Source organism: Gastrolobium bilobum, unplaced genomic scaffold, assembly GCF_033153095.1.
Source record: "Gastrolobium bilobum isolate Gb01-03AN ecotype WA unplaced genomic scaffold, APGP_CSIRO_Gbil_v1 utg2122, whole genome shotgun sequence".
Lineage (NCBI taxonomy): Eukaryota > Viridiplantae > Streptophyta > Magnoliopsida > Fabales > Fabaceae > Gastrolobium > Gastrolobium bilobum.
In genome coordinates this window covers 973,644-989,624 of record NW_026897715.1, presented here as the reverse complement: position 1 = coordinate 989,624, position 15,981 = coordinate 973,644, and the positions used below count along the sequence as shown (strand labels likewise).

The window sequence follows — 15,981 nt, the reverse complement described above, 5'->3', positions numbered from 1 at the left end:
CTCACTCACCGCCCGGTGCTGGTGGTTGCCGCCTGAAGAGAGGACAAAGAGACTCAAGCAAAGTGAATGGAGACGTTGTTGCACATTTCGAAGACGTTAGAGGGTCCTTCAAAATTTTATTCAAAATTTTATTAAAAGGTTACTTTCCTAAATTCAATCTATTTTCCCATCAAACATTTATTTTCAACTAAACATACACTCAACAATTTTAACCCAATTTCCCCACTAATATTTTGTTAAACCAAACAACTTTTTTTATATTTTCCTACCAAACTCACTTTCCAACCATTTTTCTATCAATTACATTTCTCTAGTATTCAAAAAATTTCTCCTCAACCAAACGCTCCCTTCAATCAAACTTGGTCAAACACAATCTCACTTCTCCAATGGCTATCTATCTGATCAGCCAACTAAATACAACCTTAATATTACATATTGTGCCGAGCACTGGACAAGGGAGAAATGACCCCGATTTTCGGCCCATCATTCAAAAAATTCAGAAATCAACTTATTAATAACAATGATGATAATAACATGTGAATTTTGTTTTATGTTTAATATAGTTTAAAAATAAAATAAAACTGGAGATGAATTTTTACTACAAAAATGATAAATAAAATAAAATTGTTATATTCCATTTTAACGCTACAGAAGATATCGGATTCAACGTCATCCGTTCAACACCTTTTCCACCAAATCCCGATCACTTGAATAGAATTTATGTTTTTATTTATTTTTTAAAATATCGGGTCGGGTCCAATCGGGTTTAGGGGTCTATTCGTAACCGTGAAGCACGGTGCATATTTACAAAAAGTTCCCGCCAGGCATCGTTTTGAAACTGAACGCCGTTGAATTGAACGAAGCTTGAACGTGAGAGAGCATGGGTTCCAATTCCAAACCAATTGATGGGACATCCCTTGATCCATGGTCAGAAATTATGGCCGTTGAAACCCAAGATCATCATCACCAACGTCAAATCGGCGTCGTTTACCGAAGAAGAAACCCTCGCAACAACGCCAACTCGTAACTCAATCTTCGTACCATTTTACTATTTCATTTTTTATTTTTATTTTTTTGAAAATCTGTTTTCATTCTCGATTTTTCCAGAATTCATTCTTCAGATTCTAATTGTCCGCGTCCGAATCGGGTGAGTTTGGCCGACCCAAACAAGCGAGTCAGTTGGAATCGTTCTCTTTCCACCAGGTTTGTTTCCCCATTTCTAAATGTACTGTGCTTTCTGAGTTTTCCGTAAACCTCTCCCATTTTTTTTTTTCAAAGTTAAGGTAAAGCGTTAAAACCGATTCCAACGCAAACTAGCTTGAAGATACTTGAACAGTCTTCTATCACTTTATGCAATCAAGGGTCCCCTTTTATACCAGTTGCTTGTTAGGTTCCTTCTTGTTCAAAATGAATCATATATGCGGCTGATTATGACTGGTTTATACTTGGTTTAATTATGTTTTGAGGGCCACCATGCCATTATTAGCATTTCATGGTAGAAGTAGAACTAGAAAGTATGAAGATAGAAAAACCCCTTTTTTTGTTTTTGAGTTCTGGCTCTCGAAAATTCAAAAACTAATCCTGGGAGTGTATGCCTTTGTTTGTTCACTGCCATTACTTATATTTGACCTGGCAGGCATTGCCAATCTTACTAACTAGTTTGACCTCTTTTAATCTGACGTATTGCCTTTGTGGCTATAGTTTTGAATACTTTGCAGTTATCACAAAAAATTTATTTTTTATGCCTTTGGGCATTATGCTTTTTGAACCTTTTCTTTTGCAATTGTGAATATTCTCTTTGCTCTATTTGTTACATTATGATTATTAATTGTGGTTTCATCTAATTTTCGATAAATCAATTTTAACAGAGGGAGGACAAGTATAGCTGTTGGTGCTTGTATGGTTTACCAGCCTCAGTTAAAGCAGGACAAAAGAAAAGGGAGACCTGCTATTCCCAAAGTATGTTTTTGTTAACTCATGTCTTACATTGTGCTTGGCAATCTTTGTAAAATAATTTTATATCCTGCATCCGCTTTTCCTATTAATCTTCTAATTTTTTTATCAGAAAGTTGGAAATTATGAATTCTTTCTTGTAATTTTGAACAATAGCATCAAATGATATCTAAATCAATGATAGGGAAAGGTTGCGCAACCTCCAAACTTTGACAAGGAGAAATCATATTTTCAAGAGGTTGATGCTTTTCAGTTGTTGGAGGAGAGCCCCTCACCAAAGAAAGTTGGCACATGGACCCTAGGCAATATGACGGAAGGGGCCCCAATACCAGATGTATGCTCCAGATTGGAAAAATGGTTATACTCCAGAAAATTAAACCTATTTATATGAATTTGTTGTTTGACCTAAGGTTGATGGACACTTGCACAATAGTTACAGTTTATCATCACACATTAGCTGTGTTATTGAACGGATTTATATCGTCTGAAGAATGGTGGCACTACCAATCAACAGCCCAAACGAACACAACAAAATGCCAGAGGAAGTCACACCGGAGGATGAACAACAGTATGCAAAACCGGAAGAAGAAAAATTCCGGCAGAGTTTAAGTGCAGGAAAACTGGATAGATTTCTGAAGGTGTCAGTGTCTATTTATAGACACTGACCGGTCACGATGAACAGTCGCCGGCGGCGAACCGCCGTGTCTGATGGCGGCGAACGGGTGCGACCGGTGACTGTTCCGACGAACAGATACGACCGGTGACCGGTTCAGCGAGCAGACACAACCGGTGACTGGTTCACGAAGGGAAAGAACCGGTTCGGTTCAATACTGCTCAAAAAACCGGCGGGTAGAAACGTTTTTTGGTTGGAGGGAAGCAACGGTAAATTTTTTTTTGGACAAAATATTAAAAAATAATTTAATAAAAAATTATTTTTTTATTACACACTATGAACCGAACCGAACCGAACCGAACCGATCCGATCCGAGCCGAGCCGGCCGGACGGACGGCGGCGGCGGCGCGCGCGTGTGTGGTGAACCAATGCTCACCTAGCTCTCCCCCCTACATAAAACATGTAGTGACCCAAGGGCCAATCTAAGAGAGGGAAGTGGGAGCTTATATACTCTCCCATTTCCTACTAATTGTCCAATGTGGGACTTGTTGAAACCCACACACCTCTTCATCTTCCCTTTTTCTCTTTTCTTTATTAACCCACTTCTTATTCATAACCAATGGATCATTGTACATTAATTCATTCATTAATTCCAACAATCCCCCACATGGATAAGAAGTCAAATCATCGTGACAAAATGCATAAGAGTATAAATGCAAAGTGTAAATTCCTCAACGAGAAACAACTGCATCGAGATAGGTGGAGTTACCTTTGAACCTTCTCTAGTGAAAACCTATCGGATATACTCGGTCAATCGGTGGTCTAGGTCGACTTGAACCGTCAACCTTTAGTGTATACCTAGACAATAGGAGTCACACAATTGCTTCTCTAGCATTGTTGGTCCTTTGTTGCGCCCATTTTGGCCGTGGGACACCTGCCTGGTTCTGCGAGTGTTTTAGAGAATCGGCCTTTAAAAATTCTCATAGAAGCGGCCCTCACTTCACACTCACATAGGTGATTTCTTGTGATGTAAATCACTATACATCATCTGAACACAACAGATTAAGAAATCACTAAAAGCCTTAATGCTTACCCTCATAAATACACTGTCTTGTCTTAGGAATGAGTATGAGTTTAAAAACTCCACAGTGTTTGAACAGTTGACCATCACTTAGTTGTCTCTTTGAACCTAGTTCATGGGATCTCCACTCTTCTAGGTAGAGTTACCGCAATGCTCAACAATTGATAGGCCTTAAACCCATTCCTTTCGACAAATTTTCAACCAACTCTCTAGGAATCCCTTTGGTTAACGGATCCGCTATGTTTTCCTTAGACTTAACATAGTCAATTGAAATGATTCCATTCGAGAGTAGTTGTCTTACGGTATCATGTCTACGACGTATGTGTCTAGACTTACCGTTATACATGACGTTCTTGGCCCTTCCAATAGCTGCTTGGCTATCACAATGTATGCATACAGATGGTACCGGTCTTGGCCAATTAGGAACATCCTCAATAAAATTACGAAGCCATTCGGCTTCTTCACCGGCCTTATCTAAAGCAATAAATTCTGCTTCCATGGTTGACCTTGCAATGCAGGTTTGCTTGGACGATTTCCAAGACACAGCACCTCCACCAAGGGCGAACACATATCCACTTGTGGATCTAGTGTCGTTAGAGCCGGTGATCCAATTTGCATCACAATACCCTTCTATAACCGCGGGGTATTTCTCGTAATGCAAAGCATAATTCTGAGTATACTTCAAGTATCCCAAAACTCTTACCATAGCTTTCCAATGATTCTCATTTGGATTACTGGTAAAGCGACTTAACAGACTTACTGCATAAGCAATATCAGGTCTGGTGCAGTTCATAACATACATAAGGCTTCCCAACACTTGAGCATATAGCTTTTGTGCTGTAGCTTTACCAGTGTTCTTTAATAAACTCAAATTAGAATCTACAGGATTCCTCACAGGAGTTATATTCAAACTCTTGAATTTATCAAGAACCTTAACTATATAGTGAGCCTGTGATAATGCCAACCCTGCAGATGTTCTATGGATTTTAATTCCTAGGATAACGTCCGCTATCCCCATATCTTTCATCTCAAACTTACTTTTAAGTAATTGTTTAGTAGCATTAATCATTTGATTATTACTACCCATGATCAACATGTCGTCTACATAAAGACAGACAATGGCAAAACCTTTTTCAGTATTCCGAACATAGACACATTTGTCACATTCATTAATTCGAAAACCATTTGATAACATAACTTTGTCAAATTTTTCATGCCATTGTTTTGGAGCTTGCTTTAACCCGTAAAGGGATTTTATTAAGCGACAAACTTTCCGTTCTTGTCCTGGAACAACAAAACCTTCAGGTTGTTCTAAATATATCTCTTCGTCCAGGTCGCCGTTTAAAAAGGCAGTTTTCACATCCATTTGATGTATTTCTAATCCATTCAATGCAGCTACCGCGATCAACATCCTGATGGATGTGATCCTTGTAACGGGTGAATAAGTATCGAAGTAATCGAAACCTTCACGTTGCCTGTAGCCTTTTACCACAAGCCTTGCTTTATATTTATCAATAGTGCCATTCTCTTTCATTTTTCTTTTGAACACCCACTTACTTCCTAACGGCTTATTGCCAGGAGGAAGATTTACCAGTTCCCAAGTGTGGTTGGACAAGATAGACTCTATCTCACTATTGATAGCCTCTTCCCAGAATGGTCCTTCCGGGGACGTTATAGCTTCCTTATACGTCCGAGGTTCATTTTCCAATAAGTATGTCATAAAATCAGGTCCAAAGGATGTGGCGGTCTTTTGCCTCTTGCTACGTCTAGGTTCATCTTCTATGTCCTCTACGGTATCAGTATCAGTTGTAGCATCTCGAGGTATCTCAACCTGATCATCATCATTACCACTTGATTCATGTTTTTTCTTATACGGAAATATGTCTTCAAAGAAAGTAACTTCCCTTGATTCAATCACCGTATTAATATGTATATCTGAGACATCAGATTTATACACTAGAAAGCGATAAGCACTACTATTAAGTGCATAACCGATGAATACACAATCCACGGTTTTAGGTCCGATTCTTAACCTTTTAGGTTTAGGAACCGCAACCTTAGCCAAACACCCCCACACTCTAAAGTATTTCAGGGATGGCTTCTTTCCTTTCCATATATCATATGGTATGCTTTTTATCTTTTTGTGGGGCATTCTATTAATAATATAATTAGCCGTCAACATGGCTTCCCCCCACAAATTCTGTGGTGAACCGGACGTAATTAACATAGCATTCATCATCTCTTTCAGTGTCCGATTTTTCCTTTCTGCAATCCCATTTGATTGCGGTGAATAAGGAGCTGTTGTCTGGTGTATAATACCAGACTCTATACAGAATTCCTCGAAAGGGCCATCATATTCTCCCCCACGATCGCTCCTTACCATTTTAATTTTCTTGTTGAGTTGATTCTCAACTTCACTTTTATATTGCTTAAAAGCAACAATAGCTTCATCTTTACTATTGAGTAAGTACACATAACAATATCTACTGCAATCATCAATAAATGTAATAAAATATTTCTTATTACCCTTAGATGGTGTAGATTTCATGTCACATATATCAGTATGTATTAAATCTAACAACTCGGTTGATCTTTCAACTGATTTAAAAGGTAATTTCGAAAATTTTGATTCAACACATACTTGGCACTTATTATTTAAACATTCAAATTTAGGTAATAAATCTAAATGTATTAAACTCTTAATGGACTTTAGATTAACATGTCCTAATCTACTATGCCATAAATTAGAAGACTCAAGCAAGTAGACAGAAGTAGTAGTATTATTAATAATATTGGAGTTGTTTACAGTCATCACATTCAGTTTGAAAAGGCCCCCACTAAGGTAGCCCTTTCCTACATACACATCATTCTTAGTAAGTACAAACTTATCAGAAACAAATACAAGTTTAAAGCCATTCTTGCTTAACAGAGATCCAGAGACTAAGTTCTTGCGAATATCAGGCACATGGAGCACATCATTCAGTGTCACTATCTTGCCAGATGTCATTTTCAAAGCCACTTTGCCCACTCCTTCAATTTTTGAAGTAGATGAATTACCCATATAAAGTTTCTCATCATTATCAGTAGGAGTATAGGAGGAGAACATCCCCTTGTTTGAACAGACATGTCTGGTGGCACCAGTGTCCACCCACCATTCGTTGGAGTCTCCCATCAGATTGCACTCCATCACCACTGCTGCCAGATTCAGTTCTTCAACCTGATCAGCAATATCAACCATATTGGCTTGAGTGCTCTTCTTCTTCTTATTGAACTTTTGTGGCTTCCTCTGATCTTTCCTTTGTTCCTTCTTACAATCCTTTGCACGGTGGCCAGGATTCCCACAATTGAAACAGTTACCTTTGAACTTTTTGCCCTTTCCTTGCTTAGCATTTCCATCTTCAGAATATTTCCTCTTCTTTGACTTTGATCCCTCTTCAACTACATTAGCTTTGGAGATCATAGGATTGTTGCCATTCCTCTTGTCAGACATCTTATTGTCTTCTTCTATTCTCAATCTGGTAACCAGATCTTCAAGTGTCAATTCCTTGCGCTTATGCTTCAGATAATTCTTGAAGTCTCTCCAAGAGTTTGGTAATTTCTCTATGAAAGCAGCAACTTGAAAAGACTCACTAAGAGACATTCCTTCCGCATGAATTTCATGCACAATCACTTGAAGTTCCTCAACTTGACTCACAACAGATTTGGAGTCTACCATTTTGAAGTCCAAGAATCTGCCAACTATGAATTTTTTCAAGGCAGCATCCTCAGTTTTATACTTCTTGTCCAGACTTTCCCAAAGTTCCTTACTAGTCTTCAGGGTACAGTACACATTATACAGTGAGTTGTCTAGAGCATTGAGAATATAGTTCCTGCAAAGGAAGTCAGAATGCTTAAAAGCATCAATGGCAGCAACCTTTTCCTTGTCAGACTCTTCTCCCTCTTTCAGTTTAGGAGCATCTTCCTTGAGGAAACGGTCTAGACTCAGAGTTGTCAAATAGAACAACATCTTCTGTTGCCAGCGTTTGAAATTTGTTCCATTCAGTTTTTCAGGCTTGTCAGCATGCATTGGAACAGAGGCAGTAACATTGGCATTGCTAGTACTTACATTAGCCATTTCTGTTACACAAACAGAATCCGAAATTAATCACACAGATTAATTTATCACACAATAAATAAAACAGAAACAGTATATATAACGAAAAATAAGTACTGATCACAGGTTCAAAAGCACCAAAATTGTCTTAAGATTGTTATTGAAGACAGTGGGTGATATTATATCACTAATAGATTTGAACCCATGTATAAAGCAGAGGAGGTAGATGATCAGGATTATCACTGTGTAATTAAAAATATTAAAAACAGACTTACTTGTCAGTGGCAGAATGATGAAACAGACAGAATGAAAGGATGAATATATGCAGTATAAGGAATTAAATCCGAGCCCACAGAACGTGTCTCCTTAAGACAATTTGCCCCCTCACTGATGCCTAAGGTTGATGGACACTTGTCTCCCAGGATAGAACGGATTTCGTCTGAAGAATGGTGGCACTACCAATCAACAGCCCAAACGAACACAACAAAATGCCAGAGGAAGTCACACCGGAGGATGAACAACAGTATGCAAAACCGGAAGAAGAAAAATTTCGGCAGAGTTTAAGTGCAGGGAAAAAAACTGGATGGATTTCTGAAGGTGTCAGTGTCTATTTATAGACACTGACCGGTCACGATGAACAGTCGCCGGCGGCGAACCGCCGTGTCTGATGGCGGCGAACGGGTGCGACCGGTGACTGTTCCGACGAACAGATACGACCGGTGACCGGTTCAGCGAGCAGACACAACCGGTGACTGGTTCACGAAGGGAAAGAACCGGTTCGGTTCAATACTGATCAAAAAACCGGCGGGTAGAAACGTTTTTTGGTTGGAGGGAAGCAACGGTAAATTTTTTTTTTGGACAAAATATTAAAAAATAATTTAATAAAAAATTATTTTTTTATTACACACTATGAACCGAACCGAACCGATCCGAGCCGGCCGGACGGACGGCGGCGGCGGCGCGCGCGTGTGTGGTGAACCAATGCTCACCTAGCTCTCCCCCCTACATAAAACATGTAGTGACCCAAGGGCCAATCTAAGAGAGGGAAGTGGGAGCTAATATACTCTCCCATTTCCTACTAATTGTCCAATGTGGGACTTGTTGAAACCCACACACCTCTTCATCTTCTCTTTTTCTCTTTTCTTTATTAACCCACTTCTTATTCATAACCAATGGATCATTGTACATTAATTCATTCATTAATTTTTTTGCAGACGATATTGTGCTTATTGATGAGAGCAAGGAGGGTGTTAATAGAAAACTTGAATTGTGGAGAAGCACATTGGAATCCAGAGGATTCACATTAAGTCGAAGCAAGACTGAGTATCTGAAGTGTGAGTTTTCTCTGGTACGAGATGAGGACCAAGAACCTGTGCATCTAAATGGTCAAGAGGTACCCAAAAAAGATGCTTTTAAATACTTGGGCTCCATTTTACAAAACGGTGGAGAGATGATGAGGATGTAAATCACAGAATCAGAGCAGGGTGGATGAAATGGCGCAGTGCATCTGCATTTTTGTGTGACCGCAAAATCCCCCTGAAGTTAAAAGGAAGATTCTATAAAACGGCAGTAAGACCGGCAATGCTATATGGAGCAGAATGCTGGCCAGAACATAGGCAACATGAGCATAAGATGGGAGTAGCAGAGATGAGGATGTTAAGGTGGATGTGTGGTTACACAAGGATGGATAAGATAAGAAATGTAGATATTCGACGAAAGGTCGGAGTAGTACCGGTAGCCGAGAAGATGAGAGAACATAGATTGAGGTGGTTTGGGCACGTGATGAGAAGACCCACGGATGCTCCTGTAAGAACAGAAGTTTGTTACCAAGAGCTCAACACAAAAAGAGGCAGAGGTGGGTCGAAGCTTACTTGGGGGAAAGTAGTAAAACAAGATTTAATGGAGTGGGATATAGATTGGCGGACAATATGTCTTAGAACGGAATGGAGAAAAGCTATAAGTATGGTGGAGGGTTAGACCCGCTGTTATTCCTATGTTCCAGATGGTCCCTTTTTAGTCCTTTTCCCCTTCATTTCCCCCACTTCTTCTTGTCCCTTTCTTTTTTACTTTTATTTATTTATATATACATATATTGTTATTTTATTTTATCTTATTTTATATTTTTATTTTATTTGTTTATTTTTATTTATTTATTTTTGGCTTTTTTACTTTTTTACTTTTTTTATTTTTTTTTTATTTTTTTTAATTTTTTTTCAACCGTTTTGTATCTTTCATGTGGATTCATTTATCACCGATCCCAATTAATTTGGGATAAAGGTGTTGTTGATGTTGATGTTGATCAGATGGGACTTGAGTTATCAATTTGAATGTGTTTATTTTTTCCCCGATGGGGTGAGGTTGAGAACTAAATTTTTTAGGGCATTTGTTACCCCTCGGCTAATTTTAAAATTCAAGCTCACAGAATTCAAGTAAAGGCACCTCAAATGTTGTATACAAGAACTACTTCAGTGATTTTTAATTCAGAAGTGTGGCAGTGCCTTTGTTGAAACGAGTAGTGCAGCAATGTCATTTTGACTTCGATCCCGATGGATTTTTTTAGTATGATTGTATGTCCTTGTGTTCATAGGAACATTATTTTTCTTTCTCTAGTGGTTCGGAAACTATTGTGAAAGTTGGTGAAGGAACATATGGAGAAGCTTTCAAGGTTGACAATTATGTCTGCAAAATAGTTCCTTTTGATGGGGACTTCCGAGTGAACGGGGAAGTCCAAAAGGTAACCGTGGCTTTTATGTTGTATTATTGTTGTTTACGGGAGTCATTTTTCAAATGTAACTGTATTTGCCCTTGCTGCGACCAGAATAGCTGATGAAATTTTAATGACTATCCTTGTCAAATTTATTTGAACTGGTCGGGATGCTACTTTCATGGATAAATTATAGTATTGTTTTGTTAATGAACTGTATGGCTTTATGTACTACAGAAATCGGAAGAATTACTGGAGGAGGTGCTTCTTTGCAAAACTCTTAATCAATTGAGAGGAAATGATGGAGATTCTCAGAATCTATGCAGAACATTCATAGATTCCATTGAGTAAGTATCTGACTTCAATAATTTTAAGGTGCTACCTAAATTTTTTTTCCAAGCGAAAACAAAGTTTTGATTATCAATCTTACCACTTAACCATAGTTTTTGAGTCTGTGAGTGTGTACTTTTAGCCATCTTGGAATGGTTGAAAGCAGAAACACGGATTGTTAGCATGGTAACTGCCCTCAGGCCCAGCTTAAAATAATTATTTTGTGCTACACACTGAAGACAAATTTCTAATACTTTTGAGGTTAAGTGCTAGCGTCTCATGTATCTATGGTTGTGTCTTCTGTGATAGATTTAGAGTTTGCCAAGGTCCTTATAATGCAGCACTGCTTCGAGCATGGGAAGTTTGGGATCATAAGCATGGTTCAGAGAATGATCACCCAAAAGAGTTCCCAGAGAAACAGGTTTCCTGTTTTGACTTTGTTAGTTATGGACTTGCGTTTATTTCTAATTTAAATTTCACGATGTTACTTATAGTGATATATTGCTGCAAACATAAAAGGATGGGCATGGATTTTGAAGCTTCTAGCCTCTTCTGTGAAACAAGCTCATGCTAATTGTGTTTCACAGATAAAGGCTATTTGTAAAAAAAAAAAACCGGTTTCCTGTTTTGACTTTGTTAGTTATGGACTTGCGTTTATTTCTAATTTAAATTTCTCAATGTTACTTATAGTGATATATTGCTGCAAACATAAAAGGATGGGCATGGATTTTGAAGCTTCTAGCCTCATCTGTGAAACAAGCTCATGCTAATTGTGTTTCACAGATAAAGGCTATTTGTAAAAAAAAAAAAAAAAACTGTTGGAAAGTATAGATAAGTTGGGATACTCTTTGGTTACTAATTTACTATATTTGTTACACCAAATGAGAAATCCACAATTCCATAGATCTAAGTGTGACTAAATCCCCCAAACAAGAATAGTTACAGTTAACGGTTGCATGCGTATACGAGTATACGAGTATACGTTCAATATACTCACATTTTGTTTCATTTAGTGTTACATGGTCTTCGTTCAAGAACACGGTGGTAAGGATCTTGAAAGTTTTGTACTCCTGAATTTTGACGAGGCAAGGTCTTTACTGGCTCAGGTATGATTTACATGTTACGATCACAGCTACTGAGCGCTTACAGCTCGATGAAGGATTAATTTCTAGAAAGTTAATTTCCGTCATAAAATACAGGTTACAGCTGGGCTTGCTGTGTCTGAGTCTGCATATGAATTTGAACATCGAGATCTTCACTGGTAGGGTCATCGTGCAGTGACGTTATGTATACAATCATTGCGTTTGTATGATTACTAATTTATGCATATCCAATTGCTCAGGGGAAATATACTCGTCAGCCGAAGTGATTCTGTAACATTGCAGTTTACTCTTGATGGCAGGAGTATGCTAGTTAAAACGTATGGATTGTTAATATCTATTATTGACTTTACTTTATCAAGAATAAACACGGGTGAGCGCTTATAGTTTTGGCTTTAATTTGATATCGGATCTTAAACTTATCACTTGCTATGATTAACTGTCCTATATACACAGGTGATAGAATACTCTACTTTGATCTTTCCTCAGATCCTGATCTATTTAAAGGTCCAAAGGGAGACAAACAGGTAAGGAATGCTGATTTAGAGTCGTAAGTTCCGTTAGTTCCATGTGATTGCACAAATGATTCTTAAGTATCACGTGCAGTCAGGAACATATCGGAGGATGAAGGAGGTAACTGATGATTGGTGGGAAGGAAGGTAAGATTCTCATACATTTATTTAATTTTAGTTATCAAAGTCATTTTTCACTCTATTGGAAAATAAGAAGTTGAATACTTGATTCTGAGTTTCATATTTCGTGTGTATGCGTGGAGTGTCCATTGTGAGAGTGAAAGAGTAAGAGTGGGAGGTATATAATATTTTATAGCGAAGTAAGTGACTGGTCAAGTGCTCCCTTACGAAACCAAGGAAGGAGAAAGAGAGGGAGTATGTTCTTTGGTCACATATAATAATCACTGACGGATGGGAGTTAAGGCTTGTCTTGTGAATTCTTGCTTACATGGGTCTTAAAAAAAGAGTGATTATGTGCAAATTACGTCTTTGATTTACTTTGGGCAAAAGTATATGAATGTGGTGCATGTTCTCGTTCTAGGATAAGTTCCTCTTAAGTTTTCCGTGTAGACCATAAAATTTTTACCTGACATTCAACTGATTCAAGTATAATTCCGCGCCAATATGATAATATGATTTGGAATTATAAATTTTGGCACACTCGTCACATTAGCCCCGGTATAGAAGTTACAATGTTCTTTGTTGTTGTTTTTTATTTTCCCAGACACTAAATCCTTGTTGCTTTTCCGAATTCACAGTTTTCCTAAAACGAATGTGTTGTGGTTGATCTACTTGGTAGACATACTCCTCATGAAGAAATCGTTCGTAAGTCCTCTATCTATTTTTAGAAACCACGTGCCAGTTATGCTAATTTTTCGTATATGGATTATATGGATTCTGGTAGAATTGCTATTTTTAGTTTTTGATATCACTCTGCAAGTCTTGCTCTATTTACTTTGAAGTTAGACAACTGTGCTTTACTCGTTTTCAATATAGTTTCACTCTTAATCATTTTTCTTTTTTGGTAACACTCTTAATCATTTTTAATGATGAGAAAGTCAGTCTTTTTATTTTTCTGAATACACTATACGCGTTCACTTTGGTATGTGAATTTGATGATTACTCCTGAGCTGAACAGCATTTTTTTTTTTTTTTTTTGTTGTCTTTTTGGGTAATCACAAACTCTATAGCCTGAAATGAATTGAACAGTGTCAACAGAATGGCTGCACTAATTTCTGGTTAAAACAGCAAATAATGGATCATAAAGTAGGCAGTAAGTATATAATGAACTTTCGTTATTGCAGGAACGTACTTCCAAGAATGAGAGAGATCTACGCTCCTTGAAGAAACGTTTGGATAAGTATGATTCGGCCAAGGAAGCAATTCTTGATCCCTTTTTCAGTGACATGTTCGTTGATCATGGCAAGTGAGGTGTGGACTGTGTACCCTGAATCTGAATTTGATACATCACTTAAAAATTATGCTTTCTCTGCTTACTCTTTTTTTGTTGCTTTCTGTACTGTAGATGGCACTTCTACGACTCTCTCTGTGGCACAGTCACAGAAAGAGAACCGTCTCAAAGATTTGATTTTCAACTTTTCGTTGTTCCTGTGTCGGCGCCAAATTTGCCATTTGGCTTCGCCATCTCCATCGTTGTTATTCAAATGCTCCTGAGAGGATATGCTAACAAGTAACAACTAAATACTGATTAGTTTTCAATAGAACTTGGCAACATATTTATGCAATGTACTTTTAATTCTTGTACTTAAAGTGATAATTATTTTAAAAGGAAGTATTTAACGCCTTAATTAGGAGCAAATATATCGTGGACCCGACTCATGTGGGCAGCTTGGCGAGAAAAGGAAGAGAGAGAGAGGAGGAAAAAAGAGAAAGAAAAGGACCAAGGAATTAATTTTCCTTAATTAAATGCATTTATTTAAAGGTATGAAATGTTTTTCTGATACAATATAATAAAAATTTTATTTATTAGTTAAGGTTTTTTCTTTTTTTCTTTTCTTAATAAGAGACTAACCAACTCCTCAACAAATTTAAAAATTAGAGTTTTGATATATCTCCCTGACACTTTTTTCTTATACTTAATAAGAAAAGTATTAAAGGCAGAAAGTTTTTTAAGAAATTAAAATATATTTAATATTTTTCATCCAATAGTTAAGAGGATTATTAAGAAAATTAATCGGATGATTTTAAATTATTCATTATAAATGAACGTACATTTATAATTGATATGATCGACGGCGTAAGCTTTCTATTCCTAATCTGCCATTATATTTTTGCAGCTTGGTGGTGCAACACTGGTTGATAATGATATCACTCAAAATATACAATTTTTTAAGGGGTTTGCAACATGAAATTTTTTTTTTCCTACACACACAATATTTTGTGGGGTTCGCATGTTTTGAAGCAAAATAAAATAAAATAAACTAAGGCACGGAAAATGAATCTCTGTAACATGACACAATTACTTTTCCTACAACATAACTCTTATAAAATCTATTTTTTAATTAGTTTAACTTTTGTTACGTTGTACGAGATATTTTTATTTTTATGTACATATAAAAATGGGATATTTTTTTTTATGTTGTAGGAAAAAAAACTATCTCATGTTGTAGAAATAAAAGTATAAGTGGGACCAGAGGTAAGAGGAGAGAGAAAAAAGAGTGGAGAGACCCATCTATTTTTGTGTGTGTAGGAGAGTTGTTTATCTCATGTAAAATGAGATAAACATAACCCTATAAAAATATATAAGATCTATGTGGGATGATATAAAAGAAGAGGAAAAAAAAACTAAGACTCATATACTTTTATGTATATGTAAGAGATAAAATTATTTCTCACAATATGATAAATGTTAAACTCTTATTTTTTTATTTTTTATTTTGGTAGACTTAAACTCTTATTTCATATCATACAATGTTACTTTATTGAATTACCAATAAAAGGTTTGCTTTAAGATTTTTTATTTTTATTAGTGATGATAAAACGACGTCATTTTGGGGTTATAAGAATAAAAAATTATAATGACAAAGACTAAAATAACACTGCAATATATTATAATTACAAAATCATCTTGATTTCCACCTCAAAACAACATCGTTTTGGGCTCACTGTAGATAACTTATCTCCATTGACCGGAGAAATCATTTACCCATATATATATTATATGGGAAAAACATGTATCCTTTTAAAGGATATAATTTTATATCATTTTAGATCCTAACTGTTGATTTCCGTCCATCAACAGTTATAATCTATTGGGTCAAACTTAACGGGCCAAATTTATTATTAATTAATTAATAATTTTAATCTAATAAATTATAACCGTTGATGGACAGAAATCAACGGTTAGGATCTAAAATGATATAAACTTATATTCTTTAAAATGACAGATGTTATTATTTACAAAAATAAAATAAAAATGACAGATGTTATTCCCTATATGTATATATATAGGGTTTTATAAGAATTCTGTATTAGAAAAAATGATTGTGTAATGTTATAGAGATTCATTTTGCGTGCTGTAATTTTCTTTTTTTCTTTTTTCTTCAAAATGTGTGGACCCCACAAAATAGTGTGT

General features: G+C 36.6%; 1 protein-coding gene across 1 annotated transcript; it reads left to right on the top strand.

The window, feature by feature from the left end:
• Window positions 1-880: 880 nt before the first annotated feature.
• Window positions 881-14,188, top strand: LOC133309490 (serine/threonine-protein kinase haspin homolog). Its single transcript, XM_061510272.1, has 15 exons — window positions 881-1,023; window positions 1,108-1,203; window positions 1,869-1,959; window positions 2,138-2,326; window positions 10,328-10,474; window positions 10,682-10,791; window positions 11,084-11,195; window positions 11,788-11,880; window positions 11,974-12,035; window positions 12,117-12,247; window positions 12,331-12,401; window positions 12,481-12,533; window positions 13,145-13,211; window positions 13,691-13,817; window positions 13,912-14,188. The coding sequence occupies exons 1-14, from the start codon at window positions 881-883 to the stop codon at window positions 13,814-13,816; spliced, it is 1,491 nt and encodes a 496-aa protein (XP_061366256.1). The 3' UTR covers window position 13,817; window positions 13,912-14,188.
• The last annotated feature ends 1,793 nt before the right edge of the window (window positions 14,189-15,981 follow it).